Source organism: Nelumbo lutea, chromosome 2 (assembly GCF_056320005.1).
Source record: "Nelumbo lutea isolate HS-2025 chromosome 2, American lotus-T2T, whole genome shotgun sequence".
Classification (NCBI taxonomy): Eukaryota; Viridiplantae; Streptophyta; class Magnoliopsida; order Proteales; family Nelumbonaceae; genus Nelumbo; species Nelumbo lutea.
The window spans coordinates 39,324,441-39,345,221 of record NC_142685.1 but is presented as its reverse complement, the minus strand read 5'-3'; the positions used below and the strand labels follow the sequence as shown (position 1 = coordinate 39,345,221).

The window sequence follows — 20,781 nt, the reverse complement described above, 5'->3', positions numbered from 1 at the left end:
CCTCCTGGAACCACTCTATGCCAACAATTAGACTGCAATATAACTTTTACTGCACTCTGCCATGTAATAAAAGATTAAAAGTAATCCTTTCGTGGCGTCGAGATAGAGAGAGTTTATATCTAACTAAGTACATTCTGCTACATCAAGAGGTCATGTCAGAATGTGTTCAGATGAGACATTGTAGGATGGTAAGAAAGTTCAACCACCTGGTAGAGTAACTCTCTCTAATAAAATGTCAATCGATCTCAATAAGTTTGGCTCTTTCATGTTAGAAAGTATTATAATATTTATGGCAGCCTGATTATCACAATACAGCATCAGTGATTGCTCTGTCCATATCCCCAGTTCTCCAAGCAAAGATCCAACCTATAAAAGCTCCAATGCACCATGTGTCATGGCTCTATACTTGGCCTGAGTACTAGATCTGGCTAGAAATGATTGTTTCTTACTGCTTCTAAGGTAAATACCTCCAACAAGAGTTTGCTTACTTGGACTTCAATTTCCACAATCTTTTCCAAATCCACACTTCTCTATTTTTCTCACTTGATCAACAATCACCTCCTCTTCTTCCTCTTTCCCATTCTGCATTCTCTTTCTCTATTTCATCCAATGCCCCTGGCAGACCCTCCTCTCTTAACGAGACATCTTCTTCACGAGGAACTGAAGTTGAACCCTTCTTCAAACAATCTGGAACTTGGTTTGAAGGAGCTCTTCCAACCTCCTTTCTGTTCAAGCTGGTCATGACTTCCATTCTCTTTCTTTTGAACATCCTCTTGAATTTACTACTTGGGCCTCCGCCAATGAGGCCATCTTTCAATTTGGAAAAGACCTTTGTTACATGAATCAACTGACCATTATTAGATACCTTCATTTTTTTTTTTTTTTTGGGGGGGGGATTTAGTGGGATTCTGATTTCAGTTCTATTACCTCTCACCATTCCCTCATCCTCTACTTCCAGAGGTCATTTACCTCCTCACAATTTCCACAAAACTCCTTCTCACCTACATCATCAGTTTTGAAAAACTGCCTCCAATTACTTACTGTTCTTATGCTATTCCCTTCTTCAACTTCTGCAGCTCCTCATGAATCTATAGTAACAAGTGTCTTATCTGTTTCCATGCTTAATTCTTTTTCCCCAACATCTTTTTCTATTTTTCTGACTTTTAATAGCCTCATCTCCTTTATCTGACATCAATTCAGATATCTCTAGCTCACAAAAACTGGAAACAAACTTTGTTACCACCAACTCCCACTTGCCAAATCTGTTTTTCTCAAAAAATCCCTGCTGTAATGTTTCTTTTGTTAACCTAGAAAGAATGAGAGACAAGAGAGAAACCAGGAAGAGCCAAAGACTGCTCGGTTGGTCTCAATCAGTCAATCCAACCCAGAAACTGTATTTTATATTAAAAGAATAAAAGGACAAAATCCTTACAAGAGAAGAAAAAATACAATGAGATACAATGTTGTATAGTGTACACACTACAGAAATAGCATATTGTTTGTTCTGTAGCTACAGTAGTTCGAACCAGGAGAAGTGAAGAAGAAGAAGAAGATGAAGAGCAGTCAAACTTGATAGATTAAACTCTACCAGTCGACCCGTAATATGGATTAGCATCTAATTAGTAGTACAAAGACTAAACAGCCCCCACTTAAGTATGGGACAGGAAGTCTCTATTAAGACTGCCACATAAGCACATAACTTAACAAAAATAAAATGACTAATCTACCCTTATTCGGCTAGCTCTAACATCCCCCGATAGCTGGAGAATATATGTCGTATAATCCCAGCTTGTTACATATATAGTTCACTCTCCCTAAGCTTAAGCCTTTTGTAAACAAATCTGCCCACTGATCACCTGAGCCCACATGTTCTGTGCTTATCTCTCCAGTAAAGACCTTCTCCCTTACAAAGTGGCAATCAATCTCTATGTGCTTTGTTCTCTCATGAAAAACAGGGTTGGATGAGATGTGGAGTGCAGCTTGATTGTCACAGTACAATTTCATAGGTCTATCCATGGAGAACCCAATTTCATATAGGAGATTCCTCAGCCATACTAGTTCACATGTAGTGTGTGCCATGGCTCTATATTCGGCTTCAGCACTGCTCCTTGCCACAACCGTCTGCTTCTTACTCTTCCATGTCACAAGATTTCCTCCAAGAAATGTGCAGTTACCTTTAGTAGATTTTCTATCAAACACAGAGCCTGCCCAATCTGCATCTGTATACCCAATTACTTCAAGTTTTCCTCCTGGTTTGTACAATAACCCACGACCTGGAGCTCCCTTCAGGTACCTTACAATTCTAAGAACTGCATCCCTGTGAGATATCCGAGGGTTCTACATAAATTGGCTCACCACACTAACTGCAAGGGAGATGTCTGGTCTCGTGATAGTCAAATAGTTCAACTTCCCCACTAGTCGTCTATACCTTCCAAGATCATCAAATATTTCCCCTGTATCACTGCTCAACTTAGCATTTGGTTCCATGGGAGTTTCATCCGGTTTTGCACCTAACAGTCTTGTTTCATCCAGCAGAAAAATAACATATTTTCTTTGGCACAGGTTTACACCTTGTCTTGATCTACCAACTTCTATACCCAATAAATACTTCAATGTCCCAAGGTCTTTTGTTTGAAAATGATTTTGTAGAAAGACCTTTAGTTTATCGATCCCCAATTTGCCACTACCAGTTATGACAATATCATCCACATAGATCACTAATAAAATCTTTCCGACTTTTGAATTATAGTTGAACACCGAGTGGTCAACCTGGCATTGTTTCATTCCATAATTCTTCACCACTTCACTAAACTTCCCAAACCAAGCACGAGGCGATTGTTTCAACCCATAAATTGCCTTTTTTCAGTCTGCACACCTTACCATCCTCCCCCTGAGCAACAAACCCAAGTGGTTGCTCCATATATACCTCCTCCATAAGGTCACCATGAAGGAAAGAATTTTTAATGTCAAGTTGAAACAAGGGCCAATCATACATAACTGCCAGGGAAATTAAGACACGAATAGAGCCAATCTTAGCCACTGGAGGGAAGGTCTCCATATAGTCCACTCCATACAACTGTGAATAACCATTAGCAACAAGTCTGGCCTTCAGACGCTCCACACTACCATCTGGCAAGTATTTAACAGTATACACCCATTTACAACCCACAACATGCTTACCAGGTGGAAGAGTAGTGAGCTCCCAAGTGTGAGTATGCTGAAGGGTAGAGAGTTCCTCCTCCATTGCCTACTGCCACCCAAGTGAGTTAAGAGCCTCTCGAACATTCTTAGGTATAGAAATAGATGACAATAGTGAAACAGAATGGCGATGTGAAGCGGAAAGGCGAAATACTGAAACAAAATTGGAAATGGGATGGAGGGTACAACTAGGTTTACCATTTCGTAAAGCAATGGGAAGATCAAGTCCTGAAGGTTCAGGGACAAGAGCAACAACGGGATCCACAGACAAGGTAGAAGCTGGAGGAGGAGCTGGTGTCTGTCGATGAGCATACATGTGCCGGATCGGTGGTCGTTCAGTAGGGATCTGCACTGGAGGAGGTGAAGGGTCAACCCCAACTGGAACACACGGAACGAGATCACTGACTGGAAGAGGAAGAGGAAGCAAAGGTGGAGACACGGATACTTCAGGTCCCGAGAAGAACGGGAGAGACTCAAAAAAGGTGACATCAGGACAGACATAGCACTTCCGAGTAATGGAATTGTAACACTTGTACCCTTTTTGAGTCCGAGAGTAGCCAAGAAAGACACACTTAATAGAGCGTGCATCCAGCTTGTCTATTCCAAGACTTAGATTGTGAACAAAGCACACACAGCCAAAGATACGAGGTGTTAAAGAAAAGGGAGACAAGGTGGGGAACAAGATAGAGAAGGGAAACCGACCATGAAAAATGAAGGAGGGCATCCGATTAATAAGGAAACACGCAATAAGTACAACATCACTCCAAAATCATTTAGGAACACTCATATGATGAAGAATAGACCGAGCAATTTCAAGGAGATGACGGTTCTTTCGTTCAACCACCCCATTTTGTTGAGGAGTGGATGCACATGAAGTTTGATGAATGATGCCATACTGTTCTAAATACTGTTGAAAGGAAGTAAGAAAGTATTCACGATCGTTATCTAAACGAAGAACTTTGATTGGAACACCAAATTGTGTACGTATTTCAGTATGAAATTTTTGAAAAATGGAAAATAATTCACTCCTTTCTTTCATTAAATAAATCTATGTCATCCTTGAACACTCATCAATAAAAGTGACAAAATACTTGTAACCATTATAAGACTCTATTTTAATCGGGCCCCAAACATCTGAATGAACCAAAGCAAAAGGACTCAACATACGACTTTCAACTCTATGACTGAAGGGAACACGACGATGTTTCCCATACTGACACGACTCACACTGTAAAGACAACAAATGACTCAAAGACGGAACCAGTATCTTGAGTGCCTTGAGAGATGGATGTCCTAATCGACAATGCCACTATAGAGGAGTGAGTGAAGTCTGAAGTGCAACTGACGATCCACCACCATCAAGGTAATACAATCCACCAGCCTCATGCCCCCCACCAATCTTCTTCGCCGTCTTGAAATCTTGAAAAACACAAAAGGAAGGGAAAAATGTAATAGAGCAATTAAGAGTCTTGGTTAATTTACTAACAAACATAAGATTGAACGGAAACTTAGGGACATATAGAACAAATGATAAAGAAAGAGAAGTCGTGTCAACATTACCAACACCACAGATGGGAGAAGGGGAACCGTTGGCAAGGGTAACAGTTTGAGATGTGGAAGTTTCAGAAAGGGAAGAGAACACACCTGGAGTCCCGGTCATGTGATCAGAGGCTCCAGAGTCAATAATCCAGGGAGAGGGTTTGGATGACAGACAAGCTATATACCTGAGTGGGCAAGGGTGGCAGTAGTATGCTGTGAAGTAGTCTGGAGGAACCGCTCATACTCATCACGCGGTATACTCACCATCTCCTTCCCGAAAACAGATATAGATGTGGAAGGAGTTAGATTTGTCTATTGGTTATCACTGACATCAACCCCACCAGCTACTGCATGATTGGCCCATGTAGAAGGAGGGCCATGGAGATTTAGAGAGCAACGTCCTGCTCTGATACCATGTTTGTTCTATAGCTACAGTAGTTCGAACCAGGAGAAGAGAAGAAGAAGAAGATGAAGAGAACAGTCGAACTTGATAGATTAAACCCTATCAGTCGACCCTTAATATGGATTAGCCTCTAATTATTAGTACAAAGACTAAACTGCCCCCACTTAAGTATGGGACAGGAAGTCTCTATTAAGACTGCCACATAAGCACATAACTTAATAGAAATAAAATGACTAATCTACCCTTATTCGGCTAGCTCTAACACATACAATCGAATACAAGAAGACAGAACTACATCTCTTCTCTGCATATACTCCCCCTAAAACTGATACTGGAGAAAAAACATCAGTTTGTCTATAAGAAACATGTGTTTGGCCCGAGTCATTGCTTTGATGAATAGATTGGCAAGTTGCAATATGAAAGAAATGTGGAAAAGAAAAATATGGTCGTAAAGGAGATCTCGGACGAAATGACAATCCACTTCTATATGCTTGCTACATTCATGAAAAAATGGATTGGATGCTATCTTGATCGCACTCATATTGTCAAAATGTTTTGTTCTGATTAAAATAGCCTTCAAAAGAACTCCAAAAGAATATTCAAACACAGATCTTAAAGTCCTTGAGATAACCCTTCAATATGGAGAGAAAGGCGTAGATTAAGGTTTATATAGAAGCCCTGAAGTCCAAAGATGTTGTAGTCCAAAAAAAGGAAACTGTACACTGTTGCCGCCCCAGAAAGAAGATCTGAACTCCTTCAAAAACTTCACCCAACTAGATGTTGTTTGTAGGGTGAATAGATCAGGTCTAGGAAACAGTAGATCTGAAGTTTGGCCTAGATCCAAGGTCTCCCAAGATAGATCTAATAAAATCTCTCCTGCTGGTTGTGCAAAACAGACAGGACAGCAATTAGGGTCGATCAAAACTAACCTAATCCCTTTTACCGAACAGTTAGGGCAGCAAATCTTAATAGGATGATAGGATTACTACTTTCAGTGTGGATCAAGAGATGAGAAAATAGATAAGAGAGCAACCAGCTCTAATACCATGTTAACTTTCCTAGCTGTAATTAAATCATGTCAGGTATGATGTCTGCTCTGGGAGCTCTATCTTATTTGGGAAAATGTTTGGATTGGTAACTCCGCACTGAAAGATTTATTTCCTTTGTTATACTTTGTTTCTTTGTTTAAAAGGAACCTATCTCTAGATTCCTTTCTTAGCCTTTGATTCCCGTGTCTCCTAATTGGGATTTCGGCTTCAGAAGGGGTTTCAGAGAGAGTGAGGTTGGGGAGTTGGTTCAGCTGCTTGAGATCCTGGGGAAAGTTTCTTTTGACTTCTCTGTGCCATAGTCGTCAAGGCAACGACTAGGCAGCAAGGCGCCCTTGGATGCTCCCCTCGTCTAATCGCGAAGAAGTTTTCTATAGTGTGTTATAAAAAACCTTTATATTCTTAATTTTTTAGGTTATAATTATAAAAGACATTTTTAAACTAAAATATTCATTTTGTGTGTTTATATACTAATTTCTTTTTATTATTTTCTTATTTGTTAGGGTTTAATCAACACAAACATTGCTAAATGCTGTATTGAACCCTCAAAAGACTTCAAAACCTAAACCAACAAGGAAGAACATAAAATGTTGTCCAATCAACACATTTTCTCCTTTTTCTTTACTAATTGTGTGTGTGTATATACTGATTTTTCTTCTTCTTTTTCTTTCCTATAACAGAAATAGGGGTTCAGTCCCTATATTTTTTTAATTTTCTTTTATTTCTTCTTTTTCTTCTCATGAATATGTTGGAATATGTTGATTTTCTATACTTTAACATGAAGTTTATACTTTCTTATGAAAATTATGGATATTTATTAAGGAAATATGATTATGGAACCTAGGAAACTACCCTAGGATACATGTTTTTACTTAAAAAAATCCATCACCTAGGCGACTAGGCGACAAGGTGCCCCCTGTCGCCTAGCCTTGCCTTGGCACCTTGAAAACTATGCTTTGTGCCTGATAAACGCGTTTGGATTCCACACCCAAGAGGTTTCTTCACTTGTGCCCCGCTTTTCAACTCTCTTTGTATTCCAGCCCAGGCTCTTCCTATTCCCTTCAAGGAGTTTTGGTGCAATCTCATCCCCCCTAACATTTGCGCCTTTTGTTGGGAAGTCTTCCATGGGAAAATTAATACTATGGATATTTTGAAGAAAAGGAGACGATATCTTTGTTTGTCCCCTAATTGGTGCATCTTGTGCAAGGATAACAGAGAGAATTATTACCATCTTTTTGTGTCTTGTCCCTTTGCTAGGGAAATTTGGGATTGTTTCTTTTCTTTCTTTGGAAGCAGGTGGACTATACCAACAGAAGTCAGAGGTTTGTTTGAGCCACACATTTTTCAGTGGCCTAAGAAGAGGTGAAGAATCCTTTGGAGGTCACAAGGGCAGCAGTGTTGTGGACTATGTAGGAAGAACAGAATGCAAGGATTTTCCTTGTGAAGGAGAGGAGTGTAGAAGTTGTGAAGGAGTGCATTTTGGCAATTGTGATACATTGAGTGAAAATCTTGGAGGCTTGGACTCTTTTTGTCAATTTTCTTTTGATGACTTGTGGAGGAATTGGGGTGAAGTGGCTGCTAGCTCGTCTAGAAGGAGGATGACTGTAGTGTCTTGGACGCCTCCTGTGAATGAGTTTTTAAAGCTTAATTTTGTTAGCAGTTGTCCAAGGTTTACAGTTAGCAAGGGAGTTGAATTTCAACAGATTAATTGTGGAAGGAGACTCCAAGATAGTAATGGGCTGGCTACAAAATCCAGAGATTGTCACTTGGAAATTTAGGAATGAGCTTAAGAAGGTTAAATGGCTTGTCACTGGTTGTTCAGTGGTGTATCAATGGCAAAGGAGATCAGCCAATGGAATGGCAGACTTGTTAGCCAAGCTAGAGGTTATTCGGGATCACTTATTCTGGGCTCAATTGTAATTTGATTTTCTGTTTTTTCTTTATTGCTGTAGGATGAGGGGAATCTCACACCTCTCCCTGGGTGCTTGTAATGTTGATCCTTGCTGTTAATAAGTTTCTTTACCTATCAAAAAGAAAACTTTCCTAGCTGTAACAATGAAAAAGCTAAAAATAGAAATTAGGAGTGTCAAGAATGAATGGGCCCCCACCTCAGAGAACCTCTTTTATTTTCATATGTACAATTACCAGAATGCAAAAAGAAAGTACATGAGGTCACAAAATCTCCACAAGTACCTATTTTTTACCTTCTACTTGTGCACCATTGGACCTACCTCTAATTCACCTCTTCTTATTCCTATTTTTGTTGAGCCTCCTTCCTCCCCTAAGTTACCTCCAAAGCCATCTGTACAGGTTTACACACAGCACTGTCCTACTCAAGCTCCAACATCATCTGCTGAAGCATCTGATGGATCTGTTTCCTCTAATCTTCATATTCCATCGCTCATCAAAAGGGTAAGTGTTCTTGCACTGCTCATCCTATCAATAATTCTGTTTCATACACCTCTTTATCTCTTTTAGTTCCTTTATTTCAGACTTATCAGACATTTCTATTCCTTATAGGAGGCCATGACTGACTCTAGGTGGAAGGCATCTATGGAAGAGGAAATTCCAGCCCTGCATTTGAATGATAGTTGGGAGTCAGTTCCTCTTCCCCCTAGTAAGAAACTCGTTGGTTGTAGATAGGCATACACTACAAAGTACAACCAAATGGTTCTATTGAGACACTTAAGGCTAGATTTGTAGAAAAAGGGATTACTCAAAACTATGGTGATGACTCTACTGATACTTTCTATCCGTGGCTAAAATTTCATTTGTTAGAAGGATCACTTTAAACTTAGACCCCTCCAACTGCAAACTCAATCAAGATGAACTTTGATGGCTACAGTTTGGGCAATCTAGGGATATGTAGCATAGGTGGCCTGTTCAAGGGCTTCAAAAGCAATATTTTAGCACTATTTTTATGTCCTATTAAAGTGAGTAACTCCATAAAGATAGACTCAATGGCTATCATGCAAGATCTAAGGTTGGCAAAGTCTTTACATATACTAATGTATTGGCAGAAGGGGACTCCCAAATAGTAGCGGGATAGTGTAAGGAGAGCAACGTAGGTTCTTGCACTGCATATATAGGAAAGCAGCAAGGAAGGTATAAGGCTGGCAAAGGAGACTAATATATCTTTCACATTGACATATAGGTCAATGACCAGGTTGGCATTTGGCAAACAAATTGGCAAGATAAGGAGCAACAAAGGCTCTATGTTGTTGCATGAGCTCCCAAGAGAGTAACTTGTAACAGCATATAGGAAAGTGCTTAGGGGTAGCTTTGGTAGTGCTTCTATGGGATGCACAGTATACTCATGTTTATATACCATTCTTTTCTAAATTAATAAAACAATCAATTTCTAATAAAAAAAAAAGGGTTTGATGGCATCAGACCACCAAGTGTTAAAATGACTACCGCCCCCTCTATGCTGAGCTCTGAAAAAAGGATGTGGAATCCAAACACTTAAAATCCCCCTTAGCCAAATGAAACCATACTGTGTGGGAGATAGGAATTGGCAATTCTAGTTCTGCCACAAATTCCATATTAACCCTAATCCAAACACAACATTAATTCTCTTGAGATAAATCAAAATTCAGCTAGACACCCACTTTAAAAACCTTTCCCCTAAAAATCCTTTTGGGCCATTCACTCTAATTCCCTTCAGTTCCTTGGTTTCACTGATTTTGCATTTCCTTTCTAAAGTTTCTCATATTGCCAGATAGTTTTCTTACTTTATCCTCTGTGTAAACAATGCTAGCAACTAAAGTCATAAGTTCCATTCCAAATAATCAAATCTTATCCCAACCATGGTTCACAGTTTCAATATTGATGGACATCTTACAATGGAAAATGTAGAAAACTTACAAAAGATTACTATAAACATGGAGTTTGTTAATGAAAGTTTAGGGATTGTTAAAAGAAGTATAATTGTATATTTAATACTCAACAAAACCATGAGAAACAACTTTGTATATTAAATAAGAGAAGATTAGGTGACTTAAATAGATATACCAATCAATTGATGCATTTATTCATTACCATCAGGGAAAAAACATGTCTTCAGAATTGGAAATTATACAAAATATGCATATAAAACATGAATAATCAAGTACAGCTCTTCTATTTTGATCTTCTTCCTTGATAGTAGATTTCAATACCACAAAGTTCTTAAGTAACTCAAAATCATATCTATCATGAGTATTATGGCCATGGTATTGCACATCAACACAATTAAAATATTTTGCCCAACCATGTCAGTTTCTAATAAAATTCAATAAGTCACCAATCTCTCTGTCTGTCTGCCTATCTGTTTATCTGTCTCTTTTGTCTTTTTTTTTTTTTATTTTGATAATGTCATTTTCTCTTCTCAACATATTTCATTCACTTGCCAAGTTGCAATATTTTGGTTTCTGCCTTTTTTGCTATTACATGTGTTTACTAGAATAAGAACCCCTTTTCTAATTAAACGTCCTTTTCTTTTATGAGTTATAGTGAATAATAAATCAAATTGACAATAGTAATCCATTTTCTTTTAAAAAATAATTTCCAAGAACTTCAACTTATTTTAGCTAAATATCTGTGATATATTGGCAATGTTTGAAAACTTAAACCATGAATATTTAGAATTTAGTTGATCATTGCCATTTGAAATATCCATTATGTATAGATTATACAAGGAAAAAAGCAATTATGTATGTTTCATGACATCTGGCAAAATGGCAAGATTTCAGTGAATGTCATCAAATATTGCTGAAATGTGAAACATGGTCCTAACGTGCTCCAGTTGAAGTACTGAACCTTACAAAACCTTGGGATTTGTTCAACTTTAATACTAGAGATCCACTACAAATGTGTTCTAAATCCTTGTCAAGGATGTCTATATATCCATTGTATATAGATTATACAAGGAAAAAAGCAATTATGTATGCTTCATGCCATCTAACAAAATGGCAAGACTTCAGTGAATGTCATCAAATATAGCTAAAATGTGAAACATGGTCCTAATGTGCTACTGTTGAAGTACTGAACCTTACAAACCCTAAAACCATGACCTCTGTGGGATCTGTTCAACTTTAATACTAGAGATCCACTACAAATCTGTCCTAAATCCTTGTCAAGGATGTCTAGTAAAAGCAGGGAGGGGGAAAAAAGTTTGATTTGAAATATTGATCTTGGATAAAAGTCAAAAAGATATGCACTAGAAAATATTAAGAGGGCTAAAATAAGACAAATAATTGCATGAGAATGATAACTTTAGTGTAAATTGAAGGCTTCTAAAGGACAAGCATTAGGCCAAAAGGACATCTGTTGAAATAGTTCAAAAATAACAGGAAACTCCCTTTAACAGAGTTTTGTTTCCTATGTAGAGTGGAATGGCAACAAGAGGATTTTTTTTGTTACGATTTGCCAAGACAACTAATGGTTTGATGATGAGGATGAGGATGAGGATTTCCAGCTTATTGAGAAAACATGCCATTTGTAAGCCATGGAGAATTTGCAAAGAAAAAAAATATTACACTGATTTTATGAAAGTAACAAATGTTAAATCCTTGCCAAGAAGAAAAGGAGTGAATTAGTTCATGTACACTTATTAGTTACAAAAGCATTCTGAGAGGCAACCAAATGTTGCAAAGAGAGCATACAACATAGATATGGAATACCTGTATTAAATGATTCTGGCAATGTCTCAAAGTAGATCTTGAATTTTGAATCAGGGTTGTACCTCTCATTCATGCTCCACAACAGCAACATAGTCTCAGCAGATATGCCATCAATTTCTTTTAATACATGAAACTGCAAAGAGAAGATATGGTGGTTCACCATGTTACTAGATCTTTGGCATCCAGAGTGAATCTCCTGAAGTAGGATACAAATGAGATGATTTCAAAGTAATGTTGGCCCCAACTTAAAATCAGAGAGAAATATTAGATCCATTACACTATTTGTGGCCTAAATTTAAAGGATCAAAACCTGCCCATTTTACTTGATTTTGGAACCATTGAATTAGGTTATTTAGTTATTTACCCAGATATATTAAGGACATAGCTACACCATGTGTTTGATATAGAATTTTCACTAAAAACCAAAGTGTCCAACACAATATAGATACCTTTGTATGGGTATCCAGCTATCATAGTTCAGTTATCTATCCAACCAAGATTGCATGATCTGGACATACCAGTAATGAACCCTACAGTTGTTGCAGTGTTTACATTGCCGTTGGTTGTCTTTTGTGAGTCTTCCTTCGTTTAGGGACTATGGCCGCACCATCTGGTATTAGAGCTATAATGGCTTCTAGATGTGGAGGGCACACTACCAAAGGAAGCTCCATTCAAAGCTTGCAAAGGAAAGCTCCCTCGATGCAAGACTTGGAGGAAGGCATATCCAACACAGATAGACAAATTGGCCAGATTTCTACTCAAGTCCAAGAACTTACAAATTGGGTGCTTTCAGTGAGGCAAGAGAGCTTCCAGAAGTGCTCATCTGTCTCTCCTTCCATCCCTTTCTCACTCACCTTGTTGACTTGACATGGAGGAGTATGAAGAAGCCTCAATATCTTCCTCTTGGGAGTCACCAAAACGAGAACCATGTTACCACAGGCACCAAGCAATAGCAAAGAGGCACCATCCTCATCACTGGGATGGTGGTATCACTGCTGACATGATGACTCTGATGAGGAGGAAGTACATCTAGGAGGTAGATTCCATTCACTTCACAACCACTCCCAATCGTCCTCTTTGCATCCAGATCCTGCAAAATACAATGACCAGGAAAAAAAATTACTAAGCAGTTCAGGTTCTTAGTCAAAGTACTAACAGATAACAAATTAGTGCTCAATCTGGGAACATGAAACACAAAGGGTAGAGAAATAGAATCACTAATCTTGACAGATCCCTTCGCAGCAATAGGAACATGGGATCCATCAGCTGTGGAGACCCTATTTCTGCCATAACAGAGTTGGTAAGTTGAAAAAATAGTAGAGCTCTGGGTCATGTGCTCTAAGGCTCCAGAATCTATAATCCAAGGAGGTCCCTCCTTACCTGAAGTAGAAACATAATTTGTAGTGATGTGTGAACTACCTGTGTGAGCAAAGGAAGTACAGTGGACTCCACCAGTGCCACCTGTACCTAGCTGTCCGCTTGCGACTGAACTGGAATTGGCTGTATCCCGCTGGTACAGAAGTAGCCCATACCTCTCAAGTTCGGCCCTTACCTCTCAAGATGTGGGTGAAACTTCCAACAAGTATCTCTTGTGTGTTTAGGCTTCTTACAGTAGTCACAGATCAAATCTCTTTTATCTTCTTGATTTCACTACCACCCCGATCTCCACTTTGTTTAGGTTTCACAGCACTTACCATGGCAAACTGATCAGGAATAAGGTTTTTCATCATCACATCTCTCCTGCACCCCTCCCCTGACACAAAGGCATATGCCTGAGAGAGAGTAACACTATCCCTGGAAAGAAGGTGTTGTCGTGCAATATCATAATCAGGATTAAGGCCAGCAAGAAATTCAAACACCCTATACTTCTCTAGATGTTTCTGATAGGTAGCTGCATCCTTAGTGGTTTCCCAAGCAAATGTCTCTAAATGGTCAATCTCCTGCTATAGGGTTTTAAGGGCTGAAAAATAGGCTGCAACAAGTCTATCTCCCTGCCTTGTAGAAATAATCTGATTTCTCAACTGATAAGCCCTAGCAACATTCTCCCTCTATGAATAGGTTTTCGCAACCCCATCCCATATTTCCTTAGTTGTATTTGCCCATAAAAAAAATTTTTACTTAATGGGGCAACATGGAATTACACAACCAAGTCATCACCATATAATTCTCCTGTACCCACCGAGAGTTGCTAGTTTCGGGTTTCACCTCTTCACCAGTGATATACCCTAATTTCCCACGAGCACCAATGGCAATCTTTGCAGATTATGACCATACTAAGTAATTTGCACCATCCAACCTAACTGTAGTAATGGTCCCAACCCCGAAAGGGTCTCCAGCACCTCCTCCCACTGGTCCTATTTCACTCTCGAGCTTATTTTCAACTCCGTGGCCCTCCATGCTTCTCAAAAAATGTAAAGAAAATAACTGAAATTTGCAACAAGATCAAACAAAACACTTTTTAGAACCAACACTTTTCCGGTGTCCTAGACTTTCTTCCCACAAAAGATTCCTTTTAAGTGGGACGGGAGAAGAGAGAGGAGGCAACCACTCTCTCTAGAAGCCTCCAAATCAGGCAGGACTTGAATCGCCCCTTACAAAAAACTCCAAGGAACCTTAAAAAATTAGGGCGCCACTTCCTACGTCAAAATTAAAGAGTCCAACAGAAACAGGACTCTTCCCCTTTCTCCAGTTTTTCCTGATTTTGATGAGAAACCCTAGACCAGCTATAGGGCACACAGATCCACCAAAAAATTCCAAAAACAGGGCTTACCTGAGAGCTTGGATCAGCCTCTTAAATCACCATGCAATCGGCTGATCTAGGGCTGCATGAGAGAACAACTTCAAGGAACCTTCGATTCGCTTTGATACCAAGTAGAAATCACTAATTGCAGATTTAGTCGAGTTTCTTGTGAAAGGAAAGAGGGGGAAGATGAAGATTTCAGTAGTAGAGAAGAAAGGAGAAGAAGAAAAGAATAGGAAGTCAACCAAGATTGTAAAATTAACCCTAGCCGCCTACCTCTCATTATATTTATACTTAGCTTAAAGGATGAGATATTACAAGGATGCCCTTAGTAGGGCGGCTACTAATATAGCTGAACAGTCACAACTTAAAAAAACATAAACTAATGGGCCTAAAGCCCAACAACTTCCTAACTAAATAAAAAACAACTCGGACCAACTCAACAATAAGAAATAAACGAAGTGGAAAGGCTGGTCATATGATTAGAAGCACCAGAATCAATAATCCAAGGGATCCTACGATTACCTGAGATAGTTGCATGATTGGTAGTAACACGCATACCTGAATGTGCAAATGCAGAAGTAGTTGGATTGCGCAGAGGGTTGGAGGAGGAGGTTGCACTCTCAAGGTGACTGATCATCCTCCCATACTTCTCGTATTCTACTTTCGTAACTGCTAACTGCTCATTAGAAATCCTTCTGTTAAGCACCTGTCATTATCTGAAACTGTGGTTGTGTTGACACTTCCTGACTTCCCATTATCAGCCTTCTTTTGAAAACGAGGTGGAAGGAGTTCCGAATGCAGTTTCCAACATTTATCTTTTGTATATATGGGTTTCTTGTAGTGCTCACATACAACTTCCCTTTTTCCTAAACCACCAGAACTACCTGTAGTCACCTTCGATTTCAGCCCCATATTAGCAAAATGGTCACTCAGGATGGTCCCTTGAACCTGGACCAGCCTCCTTCTCTCTTTACTACTCACCATGGCATAGGCCTGAGACAAAAATACATTATCCTTGGCTAAGATATTTTGTCTGGTAATGTCGAACTCGGGATTCAGCCCTGTCAAGAATTCAAATACCCTATTTCTCTCAACTAATTTCTTGTATGTCTCAGCATCATTAGTGCTTTCCCAGACAACAATTTCCATTAGGTCTATCTCTTGCCACAGAGATTTCAGCATTGAGAAGTAAACGACTAAAGGTCTCACCCCTATCTTAAATTATTTACGTCACTCTTTAACTTATATGCCCTGGCCACATTCAGTTTTTGTGAGTAAGTTTCAGCCACACTATCCCATATTTCCTTGGCTGAATTCATCCATAAATAATGTTGACTGATTTGTGGTTGCGTTGAGTTCACTAACCATCCAATGACGGTATAATTCTCTTGCATCCATTTTTCATAAGATGGGTCATCTTTCGGAGGTGCTTTCTTGCTCCCGGAGAAATACCCCCACTTGCCTCTACTACAAATATGAATTTTTACTGAATGTGACCATGCTAGATAGTTGGTTCAATCGAGCTTGATTGTGGTCACAGCCAACAGTGAGTCTACAGGAGCTCCCGGAACTTGTCCGGATTCAGCCCCACACTTATTTTCAACTCCCGAGGTATCCATCTTCCTCAAACAACTCCAAAAGAACTTCAAACAGCTTCAAATGATAAGCAAGAAAGACAGGAAAAAAAAAGCAGACACCAAGTACCAACCTCTATGAAGTCGAATCTGCCGACTACGTCTCACCCGGAACCCGGGAGAAATCAGAAAACAGCAGCCGCTCCCTGTAGGCTTCACAAAGCACCACAAGACTTGGATCGATCTTGAAGAAAAAGAGAAAGAACCCCCTCAATCACTGAGTGCCAAGGTGAAGCTCAATGTGGGGCCCACAAACAGAACTCTCCAGTTGATTAGGGTTTTGGGCAAAAAACTCTAGGGACTGTCAGAATGATGACCAAGACAGCATCCTTTTCTCCAAAAATCCACTAACAACTGGATTGAAAAGTTTCTAAAATGACTCATTTGATTCAACTCTCCATACACACTGTGTATGAGAAAAAAGAAGAAAAAAAAAAAAAAGGAGAAAGAGAGCCCACTCTGATAACAAGAAGAAAAACAATCCAAAGGAACGAGAGGACTGATTTAAAAGTTGTGAAAAAGTATTAAATATCAGTAACAAAGAGAACAGAAGAGGAGAGAAGAAGTTGGCGGCATAGGGTTTTGGGAGAATTGTCAATTGAATGTTTCTCTGTCCCCTAATCCTTTTCATTAAAACATAATTTACAAAATTTTGGTATTTACAGAGAAGCCCTTAATTGGGCGATTAACATAATTAAGCATAACATAAAGAAGCATTAAAGGCCCATTAACAAAAGAAACAGAAACATAAACAAATAAAAGCATCATATGGGCCATTCGGCCCATTCTCTCTACACCTCCTTTTGCAACCAATCCACTACCAACTTTGAATCACCTTCTATCACCAGTTTATCAAATTTAATTCTTTTGCCTTCTGCACTCCCTCCATAACAGCCAAAATCTCAGCCCTTAGTGAGCCGCCCACCCCAATTGGACACAAGTACAGGCCAATTGCCTTTCCTTCACCATTTCTAAACACATCTCCAATACTAGAAGGGACAAATTTCCTGCACTACTCCCATCAAAATTTAGGTGAATATAGTCATTGGCTGGAGGAAACCAAAGTGAACTTGCAATAGCCTTTGTGACACTCTGAGCTAGCCACTTCCTTTCATTTTTTCAACAAGTTGTTACAAGAAAATTCAGAAAAAAGCTCCAAAGACTTCACCCAATGAACCACTCTAACCATAATGATCTCAATAATTGCCTCTTTGCTTCTTTCATTATCTGAAAAGACTCTAGAGTTCCTTTTTCTCCCAGATGGTCCAGCTTACCACAGCCCTCACACATTTCCCCTTTTCTTAGGGGGGAATCCACCTACACCAAACAACGAGAAAAAACAATTCCCAAATAAAAGTAGCAAATGGGCAGAGATTAATAAGTGAAAGCAAGTTTCTCCATTACCCTTACATATAACACACCAATGAGGGGATAAGCACCAATTAGGATGACCTTCCAACAAAAGCATCCAAATATATGGAGGGATAGGTTTCCACCAAACCCTCTTAATAGGAAAAGGAGAGCCCAAACTATCAACAGGTTGAATCAAGGCCTTGAAGAAGGAAGCAGAGGAAAAAACACCAGAAGGGGAGAAGGTCCAGATGCCGCTGTCAGATTTGGAAGGGTCTAGAAAAATTACATCAAAGGCAAGGATCAAATCCGAAACATCACAGATCCCCCATCCATAATTGTTCCTAGAATTTTATATGGTTCCCAGAACAAAGATCCCTTCTGACAAACTGAAAAAAGAAAAAAAGAAAAAAAAGGAAAGCTCTAGTAGCCCTAGTTGGTACACCAGCATCCCAACCATTATCCTCAAGCCCATTAATGTTTTTCACCATTTTAGCCCAAAGTTTGTCTCTCTCCACAGGTAATCTCCACAGCCATTGGATTGCACTTGAAATTCAAGCTTGTAGTGTTGATCAGTTTGTAGTAGATTAGATTTCTGATATGTTTCTTTTATGAGGCGTCATATTGTCACCTCTCATATTGTAGTAGTTCTCTTTGTTTAATGAAATTTTTATTTTCTCTTCAAAAAAAATAAAAGAATCAAAGACACCTTCCTCCACTACTTTCAGACTTCATCCAAAACAAAACTCTTCGCTTCAATCTTAACGTCATCCTCCGTCTTCTCGCTGGTGAGAAACCTCCTTCCTCCATCTTCTCACTGGTCATATATATTCTTCTTTTTCCTCCTAATTGGAAAATTTTTACATGACAAAGAATGAAAGTGTTCTTAACTGATAACAACTTGTTTCCAGGGAAAATCAGTAGCTCTGTTTACTCTTACTGGGCTGATGGTCTATGTATTAATGGGGATTTGTGTGGGGTTTTTCCTTGAACTTAGCTTGGAATTGATTGAGTGTCCATTTTTGTAAGTAAGTTGTGTCAGTAGTGGGCTCTCATAGGGTCTTTGAGATTGCTTTTCTTCTCTCGATGATACCTTATCACCTCTCTGATGTATCTCTTTTATTGAGAATAAATTTTATCTTTATTCTTCAAAAAAAGTACATATTGAATACTTAGATTTTGCTCTTTTTCATAGTTTACTTTCTTGTTGAAGATTGAGTGGTAAGGCAGCAATGGTGCCTACTTTTGGGTCTGATCACTCTGCTTTGGTGTCAACTAAACCTATGTAGAGTGGTGCATCAAGAGGAGGTCAAATGACTGATGGAGAAGAGATTGTATGTGACTTATTACAAAAAGAAAAAACACTCTAAAGAAAAGTTCTGGAAATAATATACATACTTTATGCCAACTAAATTTAGAGGAACGAAGAGGATTAATACTATTGTTGATGCTGGTTTAGAGATAGCTTCATCTATTACTTCTACTTGCATGAATTCTAGTCATGGGAAGGCCTTAGCATTATCGGGGCTGATATAGACAAGCTTAATTGTCTTCTGTCTCATTCAGAGAGCAGCTGCAATACGAGTTCTCCCGGACCCAATGGCCCATCTACAGCCTTTGATAAGTCAGGCAATCCTATAGCCTATCATGTATCTTCACCTACCACTTGGCCCTTCATCCCTAGCTTCTAAGCTTACTAGGTCAACAAGGTATTGCTGAATCATATTCCATATTAGTATGCCCAGAAAATACTTTGCCTATTTACACCCTGTTTAGCGAATGCATCTGCTACCCATTTGCAGTTCTCACCCAGCTGAAGCTTGTATTTAATTTCTTTGCAATCACATCAATCTCCCCAAGTGTATGTCTGTATTTCCATGGTGCTTCATTGAGGTGCTTTGCCCAATGAATTACTAACTGTGAATCACCTTCAACTTCCAAATTTCTGAGACCATGCTGTTGTGCTAATCTCAATCCTTGTAGAAGTGCCAAGTTTTCGGCCTTGACTGAATCCCCTAAACCTGCTGTGCCCAAATACATCACAACCACCAAACCTTGACAGTTTCCAATCACTCCCCCAATACCAGCTCTTCCTGGGTTACACATGGATCTACCGTCAAAGTTCCGTTTTTATTTAATTTCAGCCGGTGCCTTCCAATCCTGTCTTACCTCTTCAGGGTGGCTTCCAGTTTGTGTAACTACAGGCCAAGATCTGAAAATATTGTTGACAGAAAAGATTCTGAAAGTCTCCAAAGTTTTTACCCAGTGTGCAGATCCGACTAGGATAGCTTCCAACAATTCCTCCTTTGATCTACTCTTTTCATTGAAGATTCTATTATTTCTTTTTTCCCATATTGTCCACACCACGGCAGCTCTTACTGTCCTCCAGATGATCTTCCCACTCTTTTCCTTGAGCCTTAAGAGGTTGCAGTTGAATAAGCTTACCATTCTTGTGGAGGGACCCATCTGCAACCAAATAGAGAACAAAAATATCCCCAAATATAAAACACAAGAGGACAGGAGATTAATAAGAAATGGATTCTCCACAACCCTTACAAAGAACACACATATGAGGAGATAGGCAAGAATTGGGCTCCTTTTCTGTAGCATGTCACGAGTGTTAACCTTACCAAGGAATACTTCCCAACGCAGAGCTTGAACTTTAGGTGGGATGGGTTTACACCAAATTTCTTTCACTGGGACGGTCATCTCCCCGGAGGTGGAGTTAATTAATAGGTTAAAGAAGGAAACACAAGAGAACAAGCCGTCAGGGGACGGGGCCCAGACCCTGACATCAGGTGAATTTTGGTCCAAGAACACAGTCTCCATACAAGCAAACAAAGAGATGAATGAATCACATTCAGAGTCCCTTAAGCCTTTCCTGGACCCAAAATCCCAGTTAATCTCATTTTGGGAGGTTGCACCAAAATTGGAAATAGGTTTGAACTTATAGTTTGAAAGGGAGTAAGGAATTGAAAATTGTTGGCAAAGGGGCATATCACCAACCCAAAGATCCTCCCAAAAAAGAATTATTCCCACAACCCACGTCAAATTGGATGGAACTAAGAAAAGAAGGGAGTACTGCAATTATTGCTTTCCAAGGAGATCTTGAAGAGGTGTGAGAGTCCAGCTTTGCAACCCAACCGTTCTCCTCTAAGCCATGCATGCTTTAAATGACCTTGTGCCACAGCCTATCTCCTTCTAA

General features: G+C 39.4%; 1 protein-coding gene across 4 annotated transcripts in view; it reads right to left on the bottom strand.

The window, feature by feature from the left end:
• The window catches only part of LOC148870003 (SET domain-containing protein), an 85,045-nt gene that overhangs the window by 52,202 nt on the left and 12,062 nt on the right, over positions 1–20,781 (bottom strand). For 2 of the 4 annotated variants that reach the window (XR_016107284.1, XM_088970138.1), the window contains exon 6: positions 11,850–12,045. Coding sequence is in view for 2 of the 4 variants with exons in the window: in XM_088970138.1 (XP_088826264.1) it covers positions 11,850–12,045 (196 nt within the window). In the remaining 2 variants the exon portion in view is untranslated. The remainder of the gene's footprint in view (positions 1–11,849; positions 12,046–20,781) is intronic. The other 2 variants (XR_016107285.1, XM_088970139.1) reach the window with 1 other exon arrangement.